Source organism: Brachionichthys hirsutus, chromosome 21 (genome assembly GCF_040956055.1).
Source record: "Brachionichthys hirsutus isolate HB-005 chromosome 21, CSIRO-AGI_Bhir_v1, whole genome shotgun sequence".
Taxonomy (NCBI): Eukaryota; Metazoa; Chordata; class Actinopteri; order Lophiiformes; family Brachionichthyidae; genus Brachionichthys; species Brachionichthys hirsutus.
The window spans coordinates 9,534,239-9,557,674 of NC_090917.1; the positions used below are offsets into that span (position 1 = coordinate 9,534,239).

Here is a 23,436-nt window from a genome sequence, read left to right on the forward strand (position 1 = left end):
CTTGCCCGAGATAACTTTCATCCATCGATCCTCAGCCGCTTCTCCGGGGGCGGGTCTCGGGGGGTGGGGTGAGGGTGGGGGGCAGCACCCGAAGCAGGGAAATGTAAACAAATAAATAAAATCAAATACATAAAGATCCTTGATGGAGGGAACCCCTATATTCACTCCTCCGCAGCCATGCAGCTTCAGCCACTTTACTCTGTGGCTTGTTGCAGCTCCTCCTGCCTTGATTCTGTGTCTGTCCGTTCAAACGAGTCAGAGTTTCAGCACAATTAGTTCCCTGACTGTTAAATGTGTTAAATGACCCAATGGTTTGCTATAAATGCTCCGTTAATGCTATAAACTATTAGCAGACCAATAAAAGCCTCAGAAAAAGGTTCTGCAGGTCAAATCATTTTACGAATGAGATCATTGAGAAAGCTTGTTTTACTTAAATAACACTTAGTTTTTTTGTCCCGATCAAAATGATTCGACCGTGTAAGTGAACACTGTGTGATGTGATTAATGCAATGATCTCACATGTAGAAAGACTATGGCTCTAGCTGTTTCTTTTAATTAACTGCACAGATGGTGGAGACCTAAATGAACAGTAAAACAGCATTGTGTGTGTTTGATTTTAATTTAGTGGGCTTTAAATAAAGACAATCACCCACTCATTTTACTCCTATTCCCTTTACACGTTCCCTGCTAGTTGTGCCTGGAGGAAGCCTGCTGGGGGGTCTTCCCATTGCGCTAGGCAGAGGAAGAGGCTCCATGTGTCAGAACGCTGATGGGGAGGGAGCACGGAAGAGGAAACTGGATCCCACTATCTAACAGCACCGGTTTGGCAATGTTCTCCTGTGAGCTTCCTCTGATCAGACACAGATGGGCGACAGGCTGAGTGTGAGGCGGAGCTGCAAGCACACAGGGAGCTCAACGCTGAAACGGAGAAACGCTACTGTTCTCTGCAAATATCCGAGTGCACGTACTTATGCAAAGCACGAGTCAGCAGGTTATGCTATGAAGAAGCAATGGAGTGAATTAATTATTCTATTACTGCAGTGCTGACTTTAAATGTACCTCCGCACGTCAGAACCATCGTGTCCCGCATCCAGGAGCAAAAGTGTCCTGCAGTCAGTGTGCTTGCACCAGTGGAGTTTCAGATGTCCCCATCTTAGCAACGCCAGCGCCACTGCGTCCTGGTGAAATACAACCGTTACAACATGTGGACCCCAAGATGCAGAGACTGAGACTAAAGAAGATTTAAATGATTTTAATTCAATATATGAAGTACAATAAGCTAAAGTTAAGCCGAAAAAATAAAACGACTAACAAAAACTACAGGTAGGAAATGTACTAATGACCATAAACTACACCGCCTAAAATAACTACCAAAATGTACTGGACAAAAACATAAATCATGTAACGAAGGCAATCTATCTCTTGAGAAAACTTGAGAAGACAGGAACCGGGAAACCCGATGGAAGGACACAGGACAAACAGGACGGATTTAAACAATCATTAAAAAAATACCCCACCACAAAAGGCAAACACCTTTTAGACAAATTATTCAAGCAACAAACCAGTGGCACAAAGTGCAGCCTAGCAGAGGTCCATATGAAACGGGGACGTTGCCTTCTATCATTAAAACAGGAACAAAAACGTGCCAATGCAGCATGCACATTGACACAAGTCACTGCTAACGCTAATGTTGCGCTTAGTACTTGAACTGATATCCTAACGTGTTCAAATCCAAATATAAAAACTGTGTAGACATGTGCTAAATGAAGCCGCCACAGTTAGACAGGCACGCCGAGCATCATCACTAATGAACAATTAGACAGGGACTCTAAAAACATTCCCTGCGTACCGGCGTCTTAAATTGGCTGGAACAGATGCATCGTGGGTAAATTGGCTGCTCAGAGAGTTGCCCTTTAAATCCATATTAATAGCCCAGATTGACTCAGACGCTATGTTTTACACCTTAAAGTGGGTTGCATGAATTACTGAGTACAAGACAAGATATCTAGCTTTCTGGCATATACATGTTTGAGTACCGGCATATTTATTATACAGTATAATTGTGTACAATCTCTCATGATAAGATTGACAGGAATATTTAAAGCTTCAACTTTTTTCATTTAAACGTGACTAAGAAAGTAATGCAACAGTTAGAATACGCTGAGAGTGTATAGCGCTGCTGAACAATCCTACGCCTTTAATATAAACTGGATCTGGTTCCCATGGAAACTAACCTGGGTCTTTCTAGAGCTGTGGGTGACTCAGAGACATTTATTTCAACTGGTTCCAGATTAATAAACACAGCAGCTAAATGAAGAGAGAATATAACATTGTTGTGTTTTACAATGTTCATGTCGTTTTTTTAAAAAGAATCCACATTTTGCATTTGCACCGGGGTTTTTCCATCACCGTCCACGTGGTGCTCTGGATCAGCACCAAAAGGTTCTAGATTGTTCTCGGTGTCTTTATACACCAACCATGAAAAGTCAAAGTGGATCAGAGTTGATGTGTATTTTTATCCATAAATGGGTTTTAATGTTAAAATGTAAGATTTATTCCTGACCTGATTCTGGATCTGAACCAGAATACATTTTTCATGATCGGATCCCTTTATGACTTTTTGGTGAGTGAATTTAATGCAGATTTTACAAGATAGGATGTTTTGAAAAAGCCTCCATTATAAGTAAATTGGAAAATCCAGATGTTTTTTGTATCCAGACGGGAATCCGGATCACTCTCAGCATTTGATGATTAATATATTTATTAGATAGAATGTTAGGGTACAAGTACAGTCAAACAGTAGTATGTATTACAGTACAAGTACAGTCAAACAGTAGTATGTATTACAGTACAAGTACAGTCACACAGTAGCATGTATTACAGTACAAGTACAGTCAAACAGTAGTATGTATTACAGTACAAGTACAGTCACACAGTAGCATGTATTACAGTACAAGTACAGTCAAACAGTAGTATGTATTACAGTACAAGTACAGTCACACAGTAGCATGTATTACAGTACAAGTACAGTCAAACAGTAGTATGTATTACAGTACAAGTACAGTCACACAGTAGCATGTATTACAGTACAAGTACAGTCAAACAGTAGTATGTATTACAGTACAAGTACAGTCACACATCCTGTCTAAGAGGAGCATTTCTAAAAAGCCCTTGCGGTCTTGTTTCCGTTGAAAGTCCTTCGTACATAAATCATCGACGTTTAACAATACCAATAAAATAAAAATAAATGACCCCACAGATGCAAAATAACATGGGTGGGTTCACAATAAAAAAATGTTTGGTCTTGGCGCGGCATGTGGGGCCTTGGCGCGCTGGGCTTGGGGCTCAGGGTTGGTGGGCCGGCCTCTTGCTCCCTCCGCTCCGTCCCAGGGAGTAATACTCTCCCCCCAAATGGCTGTATAGGGTCGGGTTGAGCTGAAGCCCCTGCACTGTCTACGCCCGTTCCCCAGACGCTGGTTCTCTGGGTTGGGGGGCTGCCCTAGCTCGGCGGTGGGTTGGGGGTGAGGGGTGGTGGGGGGGGGGGGGGGGCGTGGTGTTGGGTGCTGGTGGGACGCCGGGCCGGCCCGCTGTGCCCCGTGCCGCTGCGCTGGCCTAGGTTTCTTCGGCTGTGTCGGTGACGGTCGCTCCTGGGCCCTGGGCTGGTTCTTCTGCGTGTGGCTCTGGGGGGGCCATGGGGGTCGTCTCCGGGTTGCTGTGGCTGCTGGGGGTGATCTGGGGGCTCATGTTTCCATCGTTGGGTCCGGGATGGCTGCCCCGTTCTTAGGTGGAGGTTTCACGCATGCCAGATCCACCACTCCAGCACCTATCAAAACTCGATCTGAGAGTTAACTCCGCCCACAGGTCTCTGAGTCAGTGGAGGTTGCTGGTTCAGTGTTTGTGGCTCTCACTATGCTCTCTCTCTTCTTCCTCAGATCTGAGAACTTGGTGATCCATACTTTCCTCTAGAGGCTGATGTGAACCTGGTGTATTGGGACAACTCTTGGTGATGATTGGATGGAATGGGTAGAATTAAGGAGCACAAATAAATCCATTGCACTCTCTCCTCAGAACACTGTGTATTTGTCACTTTGTGTTTGTTCATGTTGTGTGTTCACTGCGGTGTGCACAGCCCTCTACGGCGGTAAGCAGGTAATAAAACTAATAAAACATGAATAGGCTAGGCTGCCAAGAGGGCAGGTGACGGTCACAATCACTATCAGAATAAAAAGCACAGAACTCTAACGTTGTGTACGTTGTTACTGTGGAGCACAAATGCAGACGAGGTAAAAAAAGAAGAAAAAAAACCCCCAAAAAACAGATGTCGCGTGAACATTCGATGATTGTCGCCTGCCAAGGTTCCCACGGTAACACAGGGCGAAGCACCTCGCTTGTTACCCCTAGCCTAGGCATCAGCCAGTTCCTGCTGGTTCAGCATCACCTGTCCATTGCGTGCTTCTTCATGTCTTTGGACTCGGGTGTCCTCGAGTGTCGGCTGAAGCCTGGCGCCGCTCATCCAGAGGCCCGTTGGCAGAGTTTGTGCTGTTGGGCCTCCTTCACCCTTTCTATAAGCCTGACAGCATGCTGTCGTGTCTTTCCTGTGCGTTGTTTAAGGTGCATGCTGGGGGCATCGTTCCAGATGTTTGATATACACACAACAGCGTAAAGTCTTAATGACGTAAGATCAGCACCAGTATTCATGATATGATAATAGTATCTGTTGGAGCTGCAGGGCAAATTAACGAGTGTTTCAGCAGCAGCCTTGATAAATCACAGTATTTACCAAAAGACAATGCAAGTATTAATTATGTATAAATACTAGAATTGGTGCTGAATAGAACAAAGGCTAAATTATACATTTTGTCCTTCGTTCCCGTTTTTTTTCTTTGGAGATGAAGCTGTTGCACAAATACGTTCATACGTTCATACGTTCATACGTTCATACGTTCATACATTGAATACAGTCACCTGATGTGTGGTTTATAGCTTTCAGTTCCACCATCAGTCCATGACAAGCTGGATCCGTCCTCAGCTCCAACCTGCCGAGGAGCTTTACATCAGGCGACGAGCAGCGTGTCCTCACCGAGGACGAGCAGCGTGTCCTCACTGAGGACGAGCAGCGTGTCTTCACTGAGGACGAGCAGCGTGTCCTGGCGTCGTGTCTTCACTGAGGACGAGCAGCGTGTCCTGGCGTCGTGTCTTCACTGAGGACGAGCAGCGTGTCCTGGCGTCGTGTCTTCACTGAGGACGAGCAGCGTGTCCTCGCGTCGTGTCTTCACTGAGGACGAGCAGCGTGTCTTCACTGAGGACGAGCAGCGTGTCTTCACTGAGGACGAGCAGCGTGTCCTCACTGAGGACGAGCAGCGTGTCTTCACTGAGGACGAGCAGCGTGTCCTGGCGTCGTGTCTTCACTGAGGACGAGCAGCGTGTCCTCACTGAGGACGAGCAGCGTGTCTTCACTGAGGACGAGCAGCGTGTCCTGGCGTCGTGTCTTCACTGAGGACGAGCAGCGTGTCCTGGCGTCGTGTCTTCACTGAGGACGAGCAGCGTGTTTACCTTTTCAAATTATTCAACAAAAAAAGTTTTTAAATATTTGAAGTACTGATGCAATAGGAGGTTTTTTAGAAATGTGTACAATTCCTAGATTTACTAGTACTCACTAGTACTCACTCCGCCTGATGTCTGCAATCAAATATTCAGTGCAATAAAATACTTGAATTCCATTTACAATCTCATTGTGTAATCACTTTAAAGGCTTTCTCTTCTGTTCTATGTTAATCATTGTCGTCTAGTTCTGTTGCAGGAGGTGAGGAAGACACAGATCTACATTTCATAAAGAAAAATAAGCACAAGATGAGATCAAGTGTAAAAACCTCCACCAGATCTAACAGCCCACACCTCATCCAGGCCCGGGGGGGGGGGGGGGGGGGTGCATGGTGAACTCTCCGGGGAGGAGAGGCAGTTCCACCTCGGGGAGCCGTGAAGGCCGGCGCTGGGCAGACTGGAATGAAGGCGAGACACGGAGGCTGAGCGCATACAGATGACTTGCTGCATGGAGGGGCGCTGTATGTGCCTCAGGTAGGGGGGGGTTGAAGCAAGAAGCAGGACGTGCTGCTGGGGGCCCCCACACAGATGCATGTATTTTACAAATGGCTTCTAAAATCACAATAGCCCAATTGGATGATCTCCTTTTTATGGTGTTTATTTTCCCAAATTATTCAGTCAGCTGCTGACAAGTCAATTTCCTCTTTAGTCTTATGCAGATTTTTCAAATATTGACAGATAATTTTTCTTCTTACACTGAACATAAGCTCAAAAGCCCAAAAGCATCCATCTGTAGCACAAACCGCAAACATTCGACATGGCTCAGGAAGCGATTCCCCGCAGGGCGAGGAAAAGGTTTAAAGCAGAAACGTGTTAATTGATGTCGCGTTAGACTAAATGACATCATCCCGGGGTTAATTTAATTAGTGCTTGTGGAGAGAGGAAGAGGAGAGGCAAGCACTTTGCTCTTTAATTTTACACTCAGACACTTTGCCATCAACGTGGCCGTCCTTTGGAGCAACAGTTCAGCAGACAAGAGTCTCCTAAAGGTCATGGATGTCTCAGGCCCCTCCCCATACTGATATTTGCACACAGGCGCTTGTCACAGAGGGACAGGTGAGCTCTTTTGCTCTGTCCCATGCATACAAGCAAATACAACCGCATTCAATAGAACGAGGAAGAGGAAGAGGACTTCTTCACTTCTCGGGTCCCACACACAGTCCAACTACATTGTTGGGAGCCTCCTGAAGCAGCTCTGTATTCAGAAATGGTTCTGCAGCAGAGGAGAATACGTGTCACAGCAGACAGCATGGCCGATGGATGCCTTTAAACTAGAACACTCGGCTCGAGATGCATTTACCTGCAGGTCCACCAAACGCTACACAACAGAACCTCGACATCAAAGAGATCAAGGGACTGGAAATGAAAACACAATAAATGAAAACTATTATTGTACTGCATACTTATTGTTCTCCTAGACAATAAGAATAAAATGCCTATTGAGGGACAAACTCAACGTTTGTATTTGAATCCGTTCTTTCTGTTCATTAACTGTTCATTAACCAGCTCATTGGACAACCTGCGACAAAGTCTATGAAGCGTGAAAGCTGCTCCTGTGTCACTGACTCCGCACAAGTCGCCGTGACCTGCAGTAACAGCTTGTCAACATGGTGCTGTGCTCCCTAATCCCAGGGGAGAGCTGTGACCTTATAAACAGGTAATCTCCTTGGAGTCTTTAATCAGACTAAATGTGAGGTATTAGAGGAGATGTGCCGTTTTACATCTCAGGTAATGCCATCTTGCATCCATTGAAAGTGATTGCTGATGGCAATAATCCGAGAACAAAACTGTCACCTGTGTTGGATTAAAACGTGTTTTTATGTTTTGCATTTCATGCGTCTGAGCTAAACGTCCTACTTTCCTACAGCTCTGGTGCTCTATCTTCATTGTCCTTCTGGATTTGCCCCTGATGGTAGACGCAGGGATATTAATATTAATCATCTAAAATACTTGATCAAAAGGTGCTGGCAGAGAACAGGCAGCATTTAGATTATTATGATGTGGCATAGCATGTTTATGCTAGCGTGGCCCTTTGATAAATGCTACATTCTCTTTTAAAAATGAAACGTCACAATGTTTCTGTTAAAAGTGAACATTCAATGTGACGTTCTGGATTAACATCAATAATCTTAAAATGTTCAACTTAAATGCATTACAAATATGAGCAATAGAGTGTCTTAAACATCCAAAAAGGGGTTTGGTTTTGTTGCATCGATGACTCAATAATGCACATATAGATATCTGACCTTTAATAAACAGGTAAAGGATGATGATGATGATGATGGGCAGCATGGTGCAGCGGTTAGCAGCACCAAGTCTCGGGTTCAACCGGCTTGTTCTCCCCGTGACTGCGTGAGTTCTCAGGCAAAAACATGGACGTTAGCTAAATTGTCCGTCGGTGTGACTGTGAGAGTGGATGTTTGTGTTTGTGAGCTGGCGACTCATCTGGGGTGTACCCCACATCTTGCCCTTGTTCCACATAACCTGCAACCCGTATTTCAGATACGCAGCTGAAAACGAGACCAATGTGATCGTCTCATCTGTCATGGTTTCTTGCACGTAGCCGTTTCCCGCTGCTCACCTGGTCTTGCTTTTGCCTTTGATTGATTGTTGGACACACCTGATCCTCATTCCTCATGCCGATAGAAGAAGCTGTCTGATTGGCAGACGTCTCGATGTCTTACATATTCTAATACGACCCTTTGAAGGGTTTCTCCCACCCAGATTTAGTCCTTTAATTGTCTCTTTGATGGACACTTGGAATCCTCCCCGGGCTGGTGAAAGGTTGTGTGTTCACAGCTGCAGCGTCAGAACGATGAACAAACAACACCCCCCTGAATAATGAGGAGCCCTGAACTTAGAGCAGATAGAAATGAAATGAATCATAATTAGCCCAAATGAAGTCTTTCAACATGTTGCATTTCGTTGCTCCTCCACTCGATGCTGCATCGATTAACATAAAATTCAAACAGTATGGAGACTAAAACAACACAAATGTAAAGTAATAAAACATACAGAGGGATTGTCCAGCACTTTGCATGCTAATGAACCAGCGGAAAGTGAGAACCCCAGAATGCAGAGACGGAGACAGAAAGTCAATATAAAGTCTTTAATAATGCTCAAACAAAAAACACTCAGTAAAAAAGAGCCTGACGCGAATGAAGACGGCGGGCTGTCCGCAGATACGAGAGGTTCTCGTGATCCGTGATCCGGGGGGGTCCCGACGAAAGGAGAGACTGGACTCTTAGATTGGGTCAGTTCGTGTTCACATGATCATAGAAACAAATGTTCTGTCAGAGAGAGCTGCTGCGGCGCTGAATGCGTTAAACTGATTCATCAGAACCGGTCCCGGGTTTCTGGAGTCCTTGGGTCGGGTCTTCTGCCTCCCTGTTCCCAGCGCCGCCTGTCATCTCATCACTAATATCAATGTGAAGTCGGAGTACACACATTTTGACTTTGACTGCAGCATTTCAGTATTTTTTTGGATTTGTTGGCGAACACTCTGAACTCCTTCTGGCTTATTAAGAAGTTTCAGAAGTTCCTTAATTCCATTTGTAGAGTTTGTTCCAGCGACTCCGGGGCTGGCAGGTGTTAGGATCAGCTCCAAAACGATCAGGGTTCATACTCCGATGAAGTAATATCCTATCGTTATATTCCTGAAGACATGCAGCAGCCATGTCTTCCACGCTGCAGTTAAACAGCAGTGGATCAATAGTGGATCAATACTGGATCAATAGTGGATCAGATTAGAGGGGATCATTTCCAATTGGTTTCAGAGAGGATTAAAACCAATGTCCATCCGAGTCTGTTCTTCAGCAAACATATTTCAGTTCATTGCAGTTTATATATATATATATATATATTTTAAAACCATGGTTTAATATAAACTCAAAAGTATGTTTTCTCACCTCACTAAGCCGATCGGTTCAGACTCGCTTCCATTGTGGAGCTGCAAGTCGCAGCATTGTTGCATTTAATTGTTGCATTTATCACTTGTTCCGGTTCTGCTTTCACACTGATTTCTAAAGCGAACCGAACTTTCTGAGCAGCATCACGTGGTTGAAAGGACCGCTTGTCGATTGGACAATGTAGGAGGGGAAGTCCCTCCCACTCCCATATTTGGTTTGGAGTGCGCTGTACTTCCTCTACCGGAGATGTGCTGCGTAGCGTTACTACGTACATCTGGTCCTGGGTTTGGTCCGGTGAGCTTTCACACCGCATACAAACCAAACCAGGGTTCTCCTGCTGCCCACTTGGAATCCTCTCAGGAAATATTTTGGAGGTTGAAAATAAACTAATCGGTGTAATTGTGTGGAAATAATTTTCTGTTTTGGGCAGAATATATCATGTTGAAAGCAGTGGTGTGCGTGTGCGTGTGCGTGTGCGTGTGCGACCAGTGCTCAATTTAACACAAGCCACATTTGTGGCCGGATCGCGAGCCGTTGCTTCCCGGAGCGCGCTGTTCATCCACCTGGCTGTGCCCCTGCTTGTGCGCGCATCCACTGCAAAAAGATGACCGGAAGCTCTGCGGCTGTATCCACAAAATAAAATAACCAATTAAGTAACTGCAGGGAAGCGATTAAAACGAGATGCTGAAGAGCTCACTGAAATAATATTAAATATCATGTGATGAAACTATGACAACAAAATTTTAGATTATTATTAAAGCTATGATTAAAGCTATCAGAATCGCAGTGTCAATTCTGGAAGTGGCCTCACTTCGGATTACAGTATTATTATTATTCTTTAATGTTCTAGATGTGTTTTAGTAACACAATCTTTATATATTTCTGTTTATATGGTTGATTAATAATTATTATTATTATTCTTTATTTTAGTAACACAATCTTTATTTATTTCTGTTTATATGATTGATTAATAATAATAATTATTATTCTTTATCTTTATTTTAGTAACACAATCTTTATATATTTCTGTTTATATGATTGATTAATAATAATAATTATTATTCTTTATCTTTATTTTAGTAACACAATCTTTATATATTTCTGTTTATATGATTGATTAATAATAATAATTATTATTCTTTATCTTTATTTTAGTAACACAATCTTTATTTGTTTCTGTTTATATTGATTAATGACGCCACCGAACACGCGCTTTAACGTTGACGGTTCCAAACAGGAAGTGTCGCTTGTCTGCTCTGGAACTTGACGTCACACCTCGCGGTGACGCAGAGAAGTCTCGATCGGAGGTTCGCCACCTGGCGAGGCGACTTTCGGACTTGTGACGCGTCTCCAGGTGTTCCTTTGATCCCACGCGTGGCCGCATACTGACGCGCTCTTTCTGCGTCTCTCGGTCCACGCGGACTTCACGCAAGTGACTTTCTGTGGAAACGGGACGGCCGCGCTGTGGAACGACGCCGGATGGATGGATGGATGGATGGACGTGCATCCGCGCGCACTGGAGTAGCACTGTAAACTGGTAAAGATCCAGACATCTATCGGATCCCGTTCCTTTCATCTCTGGATTCGTTACGTCGTGGCGGGAACGTGCAGCATTATCTTTCCACGGGCTTTGATCACGTGCTATGTGTCTCGTGTGGAAACTACCTGGTGGAAGGTGCGCCGCGGGAGGACCGGACAGCTGCAGCCGATAAAGCGCCGTCTCCCACACGTTTACAACCGTGCGTAATGCGCGTGGAATGAAGACAGAGGATGGATGTACTCTGGGAAATACTGGTCATTCTTCAAGCCAATTTTATTGTCTGCATAACAGGTGAGTGAGGGGCGTGTTCGTTGGTGTGTTTGGGGCGGGTGCGTGAGAGAACCCTTCAAACGCAATAACGTGAACACCGAACACCGAACCCGGAACGTCTGTTCCGGCGTGCTGGGCTTCAGGACCGGTGGGCGGACACCACGGACCGGGAACCTCCCGTACCTTCGTCAGGGTGTGATAGGTTTAGGACAGCAGCTGTGCGCGCTTCTCACCCACGCGGGTGGGGTTCAATCAATGCACTTTACTGTGAAACTCTTTCACTGGGATGCCTCCGACTTCCAGAACCAACCCAGTCAGCGTGAATGAAGCGACTGTGCGCGCCGCGCAGCGCGCACGAAGGTCTGCGCTTCGGCCGCGGAGCCATCGGCGCACAGAGCCGCCTTCCTTCCCTGAGCTCGCTGCGTGGATGCAGGAACGCGCGGAGGACTTGGGTTCTAGTCTTTCATAGATCCCGTCTCTGCAGAACTGCGTAAATTCAGAGTTTTAAAAATCAAGACGAAACAATTCGTGGATGAATCCTGCAAGAAGAAGATTCCTCTGAGATTAAATCAGTGTAAACATGAAACTACCGCTCAGGGAAGGCGTTCCACCGTGTGGCGTTCCTCTTTGCTCCGCCCACCGGCCCCCGGTTGTCGGTGAGGATCCTGGAGCTTAGCGCAAAGGCAGCGGGGTAGTTCTGTCCTGCAGCGCCAGTGAAACGGAAACAAACTGATTCGGATTCAGGATGAAAGGCAGAACGCTCCTTTGTTGGCTTCGTTATATCGTTATAACATTTGTTTTTCTGTCATTCCTCTCAGCTGACTGATATTTAACTCCTAAATGAGGCTGTAACCTGAGCCCAGCGTGACGTCAGCGAGGCCACTCCCTGACAATCAGATACTGTTGATGCAGCAATCAGGCGACATTCCTTCAGCGTGTCGATTTTCAAATCTTCTTCTGAACAAAAAGAAGATTCAGACTTTTTAAAAGGTAAAAAATGCAGTTTAAAGTTCCAGGAGCTTCGTTAAAATGGAGAACGTGCCCGCGGGGCGGGCGGTTTCCTGAACGGCGGTTCCTGCACCAGAACTGAATCATCCTTCTCGGCACACTTTTTGGCAGCACTTTTATTTCTGCAGTCTGAAATAAGGAATGGATCATTTTTAGGCCTCATTATGAGTCGAGTTGTTTTTGCAGGCTGGATAAATCGCTTTGGGCAACAATTATCAAAATAGCCACAAATGAAGCTTTGGCGAATTCATTGTTTAATATTTTCTGTTTGAAAGCTGTTTTGACGACATAAAACACATTTTATAAAGGCTTCATTTATTATTGCATGTAGAAAATAGAAAGACGTGTCCGATCGATATCAGGGCATCTAAAGTCGAGTATTTCCTTTTGCATGCATCTCATAAGACACACGGCAGAAGGAAGTAGAAATACCTCAGTTGGTACTCGGCTCCAAACATTCCACACCGTGTGATCGTGATGCGCGTTTAAAGTGCATCAACCAATCAGCTCCGAGCACAGCTGCAAGCGAAGTCTCTAATCTGTGATGTCATCAGGAGGCGGAGCTCGCCATTGCTCCAGTGACGGTGAGCAGGGGGCCGGGGGCACGGTGACAGCACCCCCCAGCGATGTCCTGAGGTGAAGGAGCTGCAGTCATTATTCTAAATCTGACCCTGCTGGGCCCCTGCAGGCCAAACCCCCCCCCCCCCCCACTGCTCACCACTGCTCCCATCATGGATTCAGGGAGTTTACATTTCAGGAAGTTTAAGCCGCATTTAATCAACTTTTCTCCACTGTGTTCAGATTTAAATAGGCTTTGACCCCCCAGGTGCACATTTTGGTGAAATCTGTCTAAATGTAATGCTGTGATTCTAAAGCGAATGGAAATAAAACGTTAACTCACGTTGGGTTGGCTGGAAGTCAGGAGATAGAGGCCATCTGCCTGACCCAACCTGCAAATACACACACACATATATGTGTGTGTGTATGTGTGTGTGTGTGCACGCACGCACACACCGGTGCGTGCACGCACACACACATATATGTGTGTGTGTGCGTGCATGCAGCTACAATAAAAGCCATTTCTTCAGGGCTTTTCATCGAAAGTGATCCGGGACATTTTGGGTCTCTATTAATAGATTCTTCTGAATCCAATCACATTGATTGAGCTTCCTTCTAACTCGAGCTCTGCTCCATCTGCTCCTCAGAAGCTTCTCTCATTCTCCCTTTAAACCAATTAAAGCTGTTAAAGCTGGCGGGGGTGCCTCTGACCCCCCCCAGTCCAAAAGCGTTGATTATCTTAATTTGTTAATAGGTGTTCACTTATCCCTTGGACTGGACAAGCTCTTGCTTTAATAAGAAGAAATAATAAATCTTTATTTTTGTCATTGATGCTGCGCACGCACACACACACACGCACACGCACACGCACACACACACACGGCCGGGAGGTAGACTGGCCCCTCTCCAGCCACCATTCCATGCTCCGTATTTACGCTGTCCGGGGAATTGAGCCGGAAACCCTCCGGTTCCCACGCCAGGTTCCAGCCCACTGAGCCAAAGCCAGAAACCAACCGGTCCGGCTGCTCGGTGAAAATAACCACGTTAGAGGAAGGAGCGTCTGACCAGGGTCAGACGCTCCTTCCTGTGTCACCTCTGACCCCTCCCTGTTCCTCAGCGTGGTGGGAGGACAGAATAAAGAGCGTCCTCTCACAGCCACACTGTGGATTATTGTTATTCCCAGTTTTTTAGGGACTATTTCCTCTTTAATTAGTTATTTTAATAAAAACTGTTCACAGTGAGGTTTGAGGATGATCCACAAAGACTGGCCGTTATTTCTGGACGGGATTGTTTGCTTCTGGGTCTTGAAATGAAACCTGGTTTCACCTCATTGGATTGGGGGGGGGGGGGGGGGTCGTGTGCCCTGGGCTCGCAGGATCTTTCATCAGAGCTGGAGCATTTTGATCATTTGTCCTGAGTGTAAATTAAAAGTGTCCAGCTGGTTTGCCACTGATGTTAAGGGGGGGGGGGGGGTTGATCTCATCCGGCCTCTCGTCTCTAATTCTGATTTGTCCACATCTTTTCTTTTTTTTCCTGTGGCCGCCTCCCATTTCTGACTATTGTGCAGGGAAGTAATCCTCTTGGCTGTGGTGCCTTTCATTATGGGTAGCGATGAAGCACAGCTCCATGGCCCTTTGATGTGGGACGGGCTGCATGTAGAGCGTTTGAAGTCGAACCTCCTCCACAGCCTCTATATTAAAGCACGAGGCCCGTTTCATCCAGCGCAGACGCTGCAGCTGCTTCGTTCTGCTTCGTTCTGCTTCGTTCTGCTTTGTTCTGCTTTGTTCTGGTTCGTTCTGCTTTGTTCTGCTTTGTTCTGCTTTGTTCTGCTTCGTTCTGCTTTGTTCTGCTTCATTCTGCTTCGTGCTTCGTTCTGCTTCTTTCTGCTTCTTTCTGCTTTGTTCTGCTTCGTTCTGCTTCGTTCTGCTTCGTTCTGCTTCGTTCTGCTTCATTCTGCTTCGTTCTGCTTCGTTCTGCTTCATTCTGCTTCGTGCTTCGTTCTGCTTCATTGTGCTTCGTTCTGCTTTGTTCTGCTTTGTTCTGCTTCGTTCTGCTTTGTTCTGCTTCATTCTGCTTTGTTCTGCTTCATTCTGCTTCGTTCTGCTTCATTGTGCTTCGTTCTGCTTTGATCTGCTTCGTGCTTCGTTCTGCTTCGTACTGCTTCATTCTGCTTCATTCTGCTTCGTTCTGCTTTGTTCTGCTTCATTGTGCTTCGTTCTGCTTCGTGCTTCGTTCTGCTTCATTGTGCTTCGTTCTGCTTCGTTCTGCTTTGTTCTGCTTCATTCTGCTTTGTTCTGCTTTGTTCTGCTTCATTCTGCTTCGTTCTGCTTCGTTCTGCTTCATTGTGCTTCGTTCTGCTTCGTACTGCTTTGTTCTGCTTTGTTCTGCTTCGTGCTTCGTTCTGCTTCGTGCTTCGTTCTGCTTCATTGTGCTTCGTTTTGCTTTGTTCTGCTTTGTTCTGCTTCGTGCTTCGTTCTGCTTCGTTCTGCTTTGTTCTGCTTCATTCTGCTTCGTTCTGCTTCGTACTGCTTCGTACTGCTTCGTTCTGCTTCGTGCTTCGTTCTGCTTCATCGTGCTTCGTTCTGCTTCATTCTGCTTCGTTCTGCTTCATTCTGCTTCGTTCTGCTTTGTTCTGCTTCGTTCTGCTTCGTACTGCTTCGTTCTGCTTTGTTCTGCTTCGTGCTTCGTTCTGCTTCATTGTGCTTCGTTCTGCTTCGTTCTGCTTTGTTCTGCTTCGTACTGCTTTGTTCTGCTTTGTTCTGCTTCGTGCTTCGTTCTGCTTCATTGTGCTTCGTTCTGCTTTGTTCTGCTTTGTTCTGCTTTGTTCTGCTTTGTTCTGCTTCGTGCTTCGTTCTGCTTCATTCTGCTTCGTTCTGCTTCGTTCTTCTTCGTGCTTCGTACTGCTTCGTACTGCTTCGTGCTTTGTTCTGCTTCGTTCTGCTTCGTTCTGCTTCGTTCTGCTTTGTTCTGCTTCGTTCTGCTTCATTCTGCTTTGTTCTGCTTTGTGCTTCGTTCTGCTTCGTGCTTTGTTCTGCTTCGTTCTGCTTCGTTCTGCTTCGTTCTGCTTCGTTCTGCTTTGTTCTGCTTCGTTCTGCTTCATTCTGCTTCGTTGTGCTTCGTTCTGCTTCGTTCTGCTTTGTTCTGCTTCGTGCTTTGTTCTGCTTCGTGCTTTGTTCTGCTTTGTTCTGCTTCGTTCTGCTTCGTTCTGCTTTGTTCTGCTTTGTTCTGCTTTGTTCTGCTTCGTTCTGCTTCGTTCTGCTTCGTTCTGCTTCATTCTGCTTCATTCTGCTTTGTTCTGCTTCGTTCTGCTTTGTTCTGCTTTGTGCTTCGTTCTGCTTCGTGCTTTGTTCTGCTTCGTTCTGCTTCGTTCTGCTTCGTTCTGCTTCGTTCTGCTTTGTTCTGCTTTGTTCTGCTTTGTTCTGCTTTGTTCTGCTTCGTTCTGCTTCGTTCTGCTTTGTTCTGCTTCATGCTTCGTTCTGCTTCGTGCTTCGTTCTGTTTCGTACTGCTTCGTTATGCTTCGTTCTGCTTCGTGCTTCCTTGTGCTTCCTTTTGCTTTGTTCTGCTTCGTTCTGCTTCGTTCTGCTTTGTTCTGCTTTGTTCTGCTTTGTTCTGCTTTGTTCTGCTTTGTTCTGCTTCGTTCTGCTTTGTTCTGCTTCATGCTTCGTTCTGCTTCGTGCTTCGTTCTGTTTCGTACTGCTTCATTCTGCTTCGTTCTGCTTCGTTCTGCTTTGTTCTGCTTCCTGCTTCGTTCTGCTTCGTGCTTCGTTCTGCTGCTCACAGTCACCACAGTACCAGCACAGAACACGGAACGTGAACTTGAGGCTTAAACACTTGATGCCTGTTTCTGATTGGTGAAACACAATCTAATCATAGCTGTGGTAGCATCATGCGGGACTTCCATTTCAGCTGTGTGCATGGTATTCCACAGAGGTAGAATATACACAGATGAAATATTTACATCTGTGTTACGGATAGGAACATCTGCCTTGAGTCTGCGCAGACACGCTGTCTGCTGCATGCGTGCACAGCAGCAGACAGCGTGTGTATGAGCGTGGGACAGATGTACTGGCGTTATCAATACTCAACATGAAGGCAATGTGGCTCAGATCAATGATAAAACTACAGAAAACACAAGGCAGTACTATTTCTCATCTAATAGTACTATCTCTCAGACGCCACACGGTTTCACGCCCAAATTACAAATCCTGAAGGCTTTACAGATTTCTTACACTTATTGCATTTAGGAGTAGATCCAGATTAGTGGGTGGATCAATTCCATCATTTAATTCCCCCTTTCAAGGATAAGCAGCCCAGAAAATGAATGAATGTGTCGTGGAGGAATTTGGAACAGGTTTTATTTTAATTAAAGGGGACCCTTGGTCCTTGGCAGACATTTGTTCTGTTCACTGCCCTCCTAATCTCATCTGGATTATTGTGTCTTTGTTAACAATATTATTCCGACATTTTGCGAACTTCCAAATTCAATTAATTTTAGTGTTGGGTTGGATAAGTGCCAAAGAATAACCAATGAAATTGGACAGAAACGTTTTCCTGAAGCTGTCCGTGTATTTCAGGTTGTACTACTTGTACTTTAGCTACTGTATGTAGCGCTGCGTGTGATTAGCACGTTTCCTGCTATTGTCAATAACATTTTGCATTGAACACAATTGCAATTCTTTTACAGAGATGCGAGTAAAGTTTAGCTGATTGGGCTAAAACACAAAAACTCAGTGGAATAGTTCTTTACGAGTCAAAGCAATGATTACGTTGGGGGGGGGGGGGGGGTCAGGTGGTTGTACTGTGGGCCCACAGCACCAAGGTTCCAGTTGGGACCTTCCTGAGGTTGAACGTTCTCCCTGCAGTCTGGTTGATTGGTGGATGTCTCTCTGTGTCAGCACTGTGATGTCCCATTGGCCTGTCCATGGGAGGGGGGGGGGGGCTCCAATTATCCCAATGTCAGGCTGGACCGGCTGCAGCCCCTCGACCCTGCAAAGGGTGGGTGGGTCTAAAAATCCATGGCTGGCATGGATACATTTACAAACGGAGGCTGTTGCTCAGTAATAATGAATCCATGTAAATAGATCTCAGCATACGCTGTGAACCAACACACACACACACACACACACACACACACACACACACACACACACACACGCTCCAGCCCGACCTGCAGGTTCTCATGCAGGTCGGGCTGGAAGTCTTCAACCAAACTTAAACACGCTGGTTGTTTCTGCTCCAGGGTTAACTTTGTTTCAGATTCATCCATGTTGCCTGTTGGGATGGAATGCGTCCCCCTTGATCCTCCGTAGTGTTTGTGTGTGTGTCCACTGAGGACATCATCGGTGTCGCTGTTCGGCGTTCAGAAATGAAGGACTCCGTCCTCAGAAATGAAGGACTCCGTCCTCAGAAATGGACTCTGTCCTCAGAAATGAAGGACTCCGTCCTCATGGACCTGTTGAAAAGGAAACACTCCTATAATCTGATTACAGCTTCTCTTATCCTGCAGCCTTTGTTTGTCCTCCGTCTGTTCTACACCGGCGCGCTTATAACACCCCTCAGCGTTGCTATAACATGTTCACACTGTGGCAGATTGTTATCACAGAAGCCATTTTCCCTTCTTTTTTATCCCTCCTACTGTATAATGCTCCTCCAAGAACAAGGGGAAATAGTTTATTGTTTTATGTATTTATTTTTGCATAAGAGCAGCCGGTATGATAGAAACTAAACCCGATTTATAGGATCCACACGGCGCTGAGTACGGGACACACTGTCCTCCTCATTCTCCTCGTTTGACGTCTTTCAGTGCCTCATTGGGTCTGCAGGAGCTAACAAGGACAATCATTTCCTGTTTGTTGCCCACTGTTAACGCTGCCTGTGATGGGGTCACCACGTTGCACTTGAAAGCACCACTCGTCAATGGCTAATTAGCGCATGCAGTAAATTCTGCATCCGTGAGAGGAGACTAGGCTGGGGCGGGGTCGGGAACCTTCTGGGCCGAGGCGAGCCATGAAAGCCACATATTGAAAAATGTGTTTCCGTGAGAGTCGTATCGTAGTTTTTAGCACTGAATATAAATACATGTATGCATGATGTTTTTAGAGAGCGACTGCTCGGATGCATCGGTCGAGCCAAACCCGATCAATAGGCCAGAACTCACGCTGCAGTGTGACAGGAAGCGCAGTCCACGTTTTACCAATCAGCTTTGATTTGATTTGCCATCATGATCGTGAATTTCAAAATAAAATATATTTGATATATATATATATATATATGAGAGAATAGAATAATGAAAATAATGAATAATGAAAAGGATACCCATCGCATAAATAAACAATAGGATGGAGGAAGTAGCTGAGCTCCCATCTCATTCTGTTTAACACACCTGGTTAGAGTTCTTAATTATACATGACTCCATATTTTGGGTTTAGTTTTTGGTTTAATCCTCGATGTCATCTCTTTTGCTCTTAGAAGAGAAGAGAGTTCATTCATGTATTATTTATGATTTTATTTCAAGTGTTTTGTTTTAAATAAACAAAGGTCAGCCATTTTTATACAGAATACAGATCAGTCATTATTCAACTCTTGATCAATCAATCATGTGTCGTGTTCCAGGGTTAGGGTTACACTTCCAAACACAATGGAGCAGTGTTCTTTCCTCTCTTCTGCATGTTATATGTATTTACTTGAATTCATTTTTTTTTTTACATTGACAAGGATTTGATCCTTTTACAAATCAGTCATTTATGGAAACAAATGACTAAATAAATAAATAATCATCATTAGTTATGTCCACTTTATGAGACTTAAGCCGGATAAAGTAAAATATATTTCATGTGGTTACTATCTTACAAAGCTTGCTTCACTTTGTGCTTGATTTAGGGCTAACGGGCCTCCGACCATAAACAGAACTTCAAAGATCAATAGATTATTATTATTGTTTATTTCGATTTTTGCTTTATAATCCACAATTCTATAGATTTTCAAAACATAAAATAAACTAGAAAAGCACCCGGCGAGCCCAGACCTCCGCCAATTCTCAGTCTCCCTATATTTTGATTTACAACACAAATGATGACCCTACATTTATTTTATTTCTATTTTTAGATTCCTTAACCATGAAAACAACCTTTAGCAACTGGATTCACATTGATGCAATTATTCGTTTAAAAGTTATTAATACTGAGGAAACCGAGAGGCTATTCTGTGTGTGTGTGTGTGCATGTGCGTTGTATAAGGTTGTATAAGCAAAGGATTGATGCAAACAGAAAGGGCAAATGGAGTAAGTGGGTGAAGGAGAGAATAGGAATCACACGGAAAACGAACAGTGAATGTTTGTGAGCACCAATCGCTCAGCAGCGCTGCATGCTGGATGCAGCAACAGCAACCGGGTGCCCCAATTCACTCACCGTCACACACAGGCCCCGCGAGGGGAGCCAAATCTCCAGCTGCTAATCTGATAATCCGGTGCAGATGTGTGTCCTGCAGCAGGAATAGGAATACAGTGTGTTTGTGCGAGGGAGCGGGTTCTGCACACACTAAGTGGGTGGCTGGTTCAGACCCAGAGAGCTGCTGGGCACCAGGCTTCACTTCTCTGTTAGGGGAAGTGGAACCAGTTCTTCTGAATCATTTGACCCAATCTGAGGGTTTCACTCAGAGGTCATGCTGGGACTGGCCTGTCCTTACGCCTGACGAACTCCGATGTTATGGCATTGCTTCCATGTCTATGTATCAAGTGCAAATACCGTCCCTCTGTGGCTGATGATCATTTGGAAATCTGCTTGAGGCTGGTTGCCTCTCTGGGCTATGAAACTCTGCCTGATTCCGTTCAGTTCAAGTCATCAGAGAAGGTAATGGTGAAAGACGTGCAGCTTTAATGGTCATTTAGCAGGTACGCCAACATGTACTGTAAATGTGAGCTAAACCCATCGTCCATTATACAGCGCTGGCATATGGCTTGTGTTTTTATTGCTTTTATTAAAGTAGCTCTCCTGCTTAAACAGTGTTTCTGATCAAAAGCAATCAAGATGACTTCTGTCAACATCAGCAAGATACAATTTTAAATTAATGTCACGGATTTAGGCTGCTGCCCCCGAACCAGCCCCGGATGGCCGGGTTGAAGATGGATGGATTTAATTTACTTTCAATTTTATAAATTATATACAAAAACACACACACACACACCACACACTTTGTAATGTCTGGATATAACCTAGAATATTAAGCACATAATGAAGACACACAGTAGACCTACAATAGCTGGTGTCTGGAGAAGTGTATAAAGTCGTATTTCATTTAAAGGATCAATAAACCAAGTGATAAATGTGTTAGCAGTAGTGTGTTATCTTTAGTAACTGGGTAATGAGGAGCCAAAGACTTTTCTCTTAAGGGTTTTTTCCCAACATGAAGCTGTCATTGAAGATCTATTACATTGTGATAAATGTAAATGACTTCACACAACCTAATATATGCCAATATTGTATCTGTCGCCCTGGCTTTAAAATGTCCTTGTTCTGAGTTTACAAATTGGGGGTAATGCTTCATCCTTGCAGACCCTGCAGCTACTGAGCAGCAGTTATTCTCGCCCCTCTGTGTGCGTGTTGAGGCAGCCAGATGTAGCCCGAACACACTGTGGTAAGTAGCGTGTCGAGTCACCGGCGCAGGTACACAGGGATTTCAGCTCAATAGGAGCGGAGAGAACAGAAGTACTCCACATCCTTAAACCCCACTCAATTATTGATGGGTGCATCCTGCCCTGCGCGTCACCTTGCCTTTATCTAGGTCAGCAAAAGTGCTGAAGAAAATAGCCTCCAACAAGAGGTTTAACGGTAGCCTCCAACAAGAGGTTTAACGGTAGCCTCCAACAACAGGTTTAACGGTAGCCTCCAACAAGAGGTTTAACGGTAGCCTCTAACAACAGGTTTAACGGTAGCCTCTAACAAGAGGTTTAACGGTAGCCTCCAACAACAGGTTTAACGGTAGCCTCCAACAAGAGGTTTAACGGTAGCCTCCAACAAGAGGTTTAACGGTAGCCTCTAACAACAGGTTTAACGGTAGCCTCCAACAAAGAGGTTTAACGGTAGCCTCCAACAAGAGGTTTAACGGTAGCCTCCAACAACAGGTTTAACGGTAGCCTCCAACAAGAGGTTTAACGGTAGCCTCCAACAAGAGGTTTAACGGTAGCCTCTAACACAGGTTTAACGGTAGCCTCTAACAACAGGTTTAACGGTAGCCTCCAACAAGAGGTTTAACGGTAGCCTCCAACAACAGGTTTAACGGTAGCCTCCAACAACAGGTTTAACGGTAGCCTCCAACAACAGGTTTAACGGTAGCCTCCAACAACAGGTTTAACGATAGCCTCCAACAAGAGGTTTAACGGTAGCCTCCAACAACTGGTTTAACGTAGCCTCCAACAACAACAGGTTTAACGGTAGCCTCCAACAAGAGGTTTAACGGTAGCCTCTAACAAGAGGTTTAACGGTAGCCTCTAACAACAGGTTTAACGGTAGCCTCTAACAAGAGGTTTAACGGTAGCCTCCAACAACAGGTTTAACGGTAGCCTCTAACAACAGGTTTAACGGTAGCCTCCAACAACTGTTAACGGTAGCCTCTAACAACAGGTTTAACGGTAGCCTCTAACAACAGGTTAACGGTAGCCTCCAACAAGAGGTTTAACGGTAGCCTCCAACAACAGGTTTAACGTAGCCTCCAACAACAGGTTTAACGGTAGCCTCCAACAACAGGTTTAACGGTAGCCTCCAACAACAGGTTTAACGATAGCCTCCAACAAGAGGTTTAACGGTAGCCTCCAACAACTGGTTTAACGGTAGCCTCCAACAACAACAGGTTAACGGTAGCCTCCAACAAGAGGTTCCTTTTTTTCTCTTTTTGTTTCTTTTTTTAAAATTACTGCTAGAGTTCTATGCAATTTTTATTCTTATAGTGATTGTGACCGTCACCTGCCCTCTTGGCAGCCTAGCCTATTCCTATTTTTATTGATTTTATTACCTGCTTACCGCCGTAGAGGGCTGTGCACACCGCAGTGAACATACAACATGGACAAACAAAAAGTGACAAATACACAGTGTTCTGAGGAGAGAGTGCAATGGATTTATTTGTGCCCCTTAATTCTACCCCTTCCATCCAATCATCACCAAGAGTTGTCCCAATACACCAGGTTCACATTCGTCTCTAGAGGAAAGTATGGATCACCAGTTCTCAGATCTGAGGAAAAAGAGAGAGAGCATAGTGAGAGCCACAAACACTGAACCAGCAACCTCCACTGACTCAGAGATCTGTGTGCGGGGTTGACTCTCTAAACGAGTTTTAATAGGTGCTGGAGTGGTGGATCTGGCATGCGTGAAACCTCCACCTAAGAACGGGGCAGCCATCCCGGACCCAACAATGGCAACATAAGCCCCCAGATCACCCCAAGCAGCTACAGCAACCCAAGAACGACCACCATGGCCCCACCAGAGCCACACGCAGAAGAACCAGTCCAGGGCCCGGGGGCGACTTACACCAACACAGCCGACGAAACCTAGGCCAGCGCA

At 45.3% G+C, this 23,436-nt stretch overlaps 1 protein-coding gene across 1 annotated transcript in view; it reads left to right on the plus strand.

The window, feature by feature from the left end:
• Positions 1-11,279: 11,279 nt before the first annotated feature.
• Positions 11,280-23,436, plus strand: part of ca10a (carbonic anhydrase Xa) — a 137,447-nt gene continuing 125,290 nt past the window's right edge. Inside the window, exon 1 of the mRNA XM_068754580.1 lies at positions 11,280-11,340. Within this exon, the coding sequence (XP_068610681.1) occupies positions 11,280-11,340 (61 nt within the window). The remainder of the gene's footprint in view (positions 11,341-23,436) is intronic.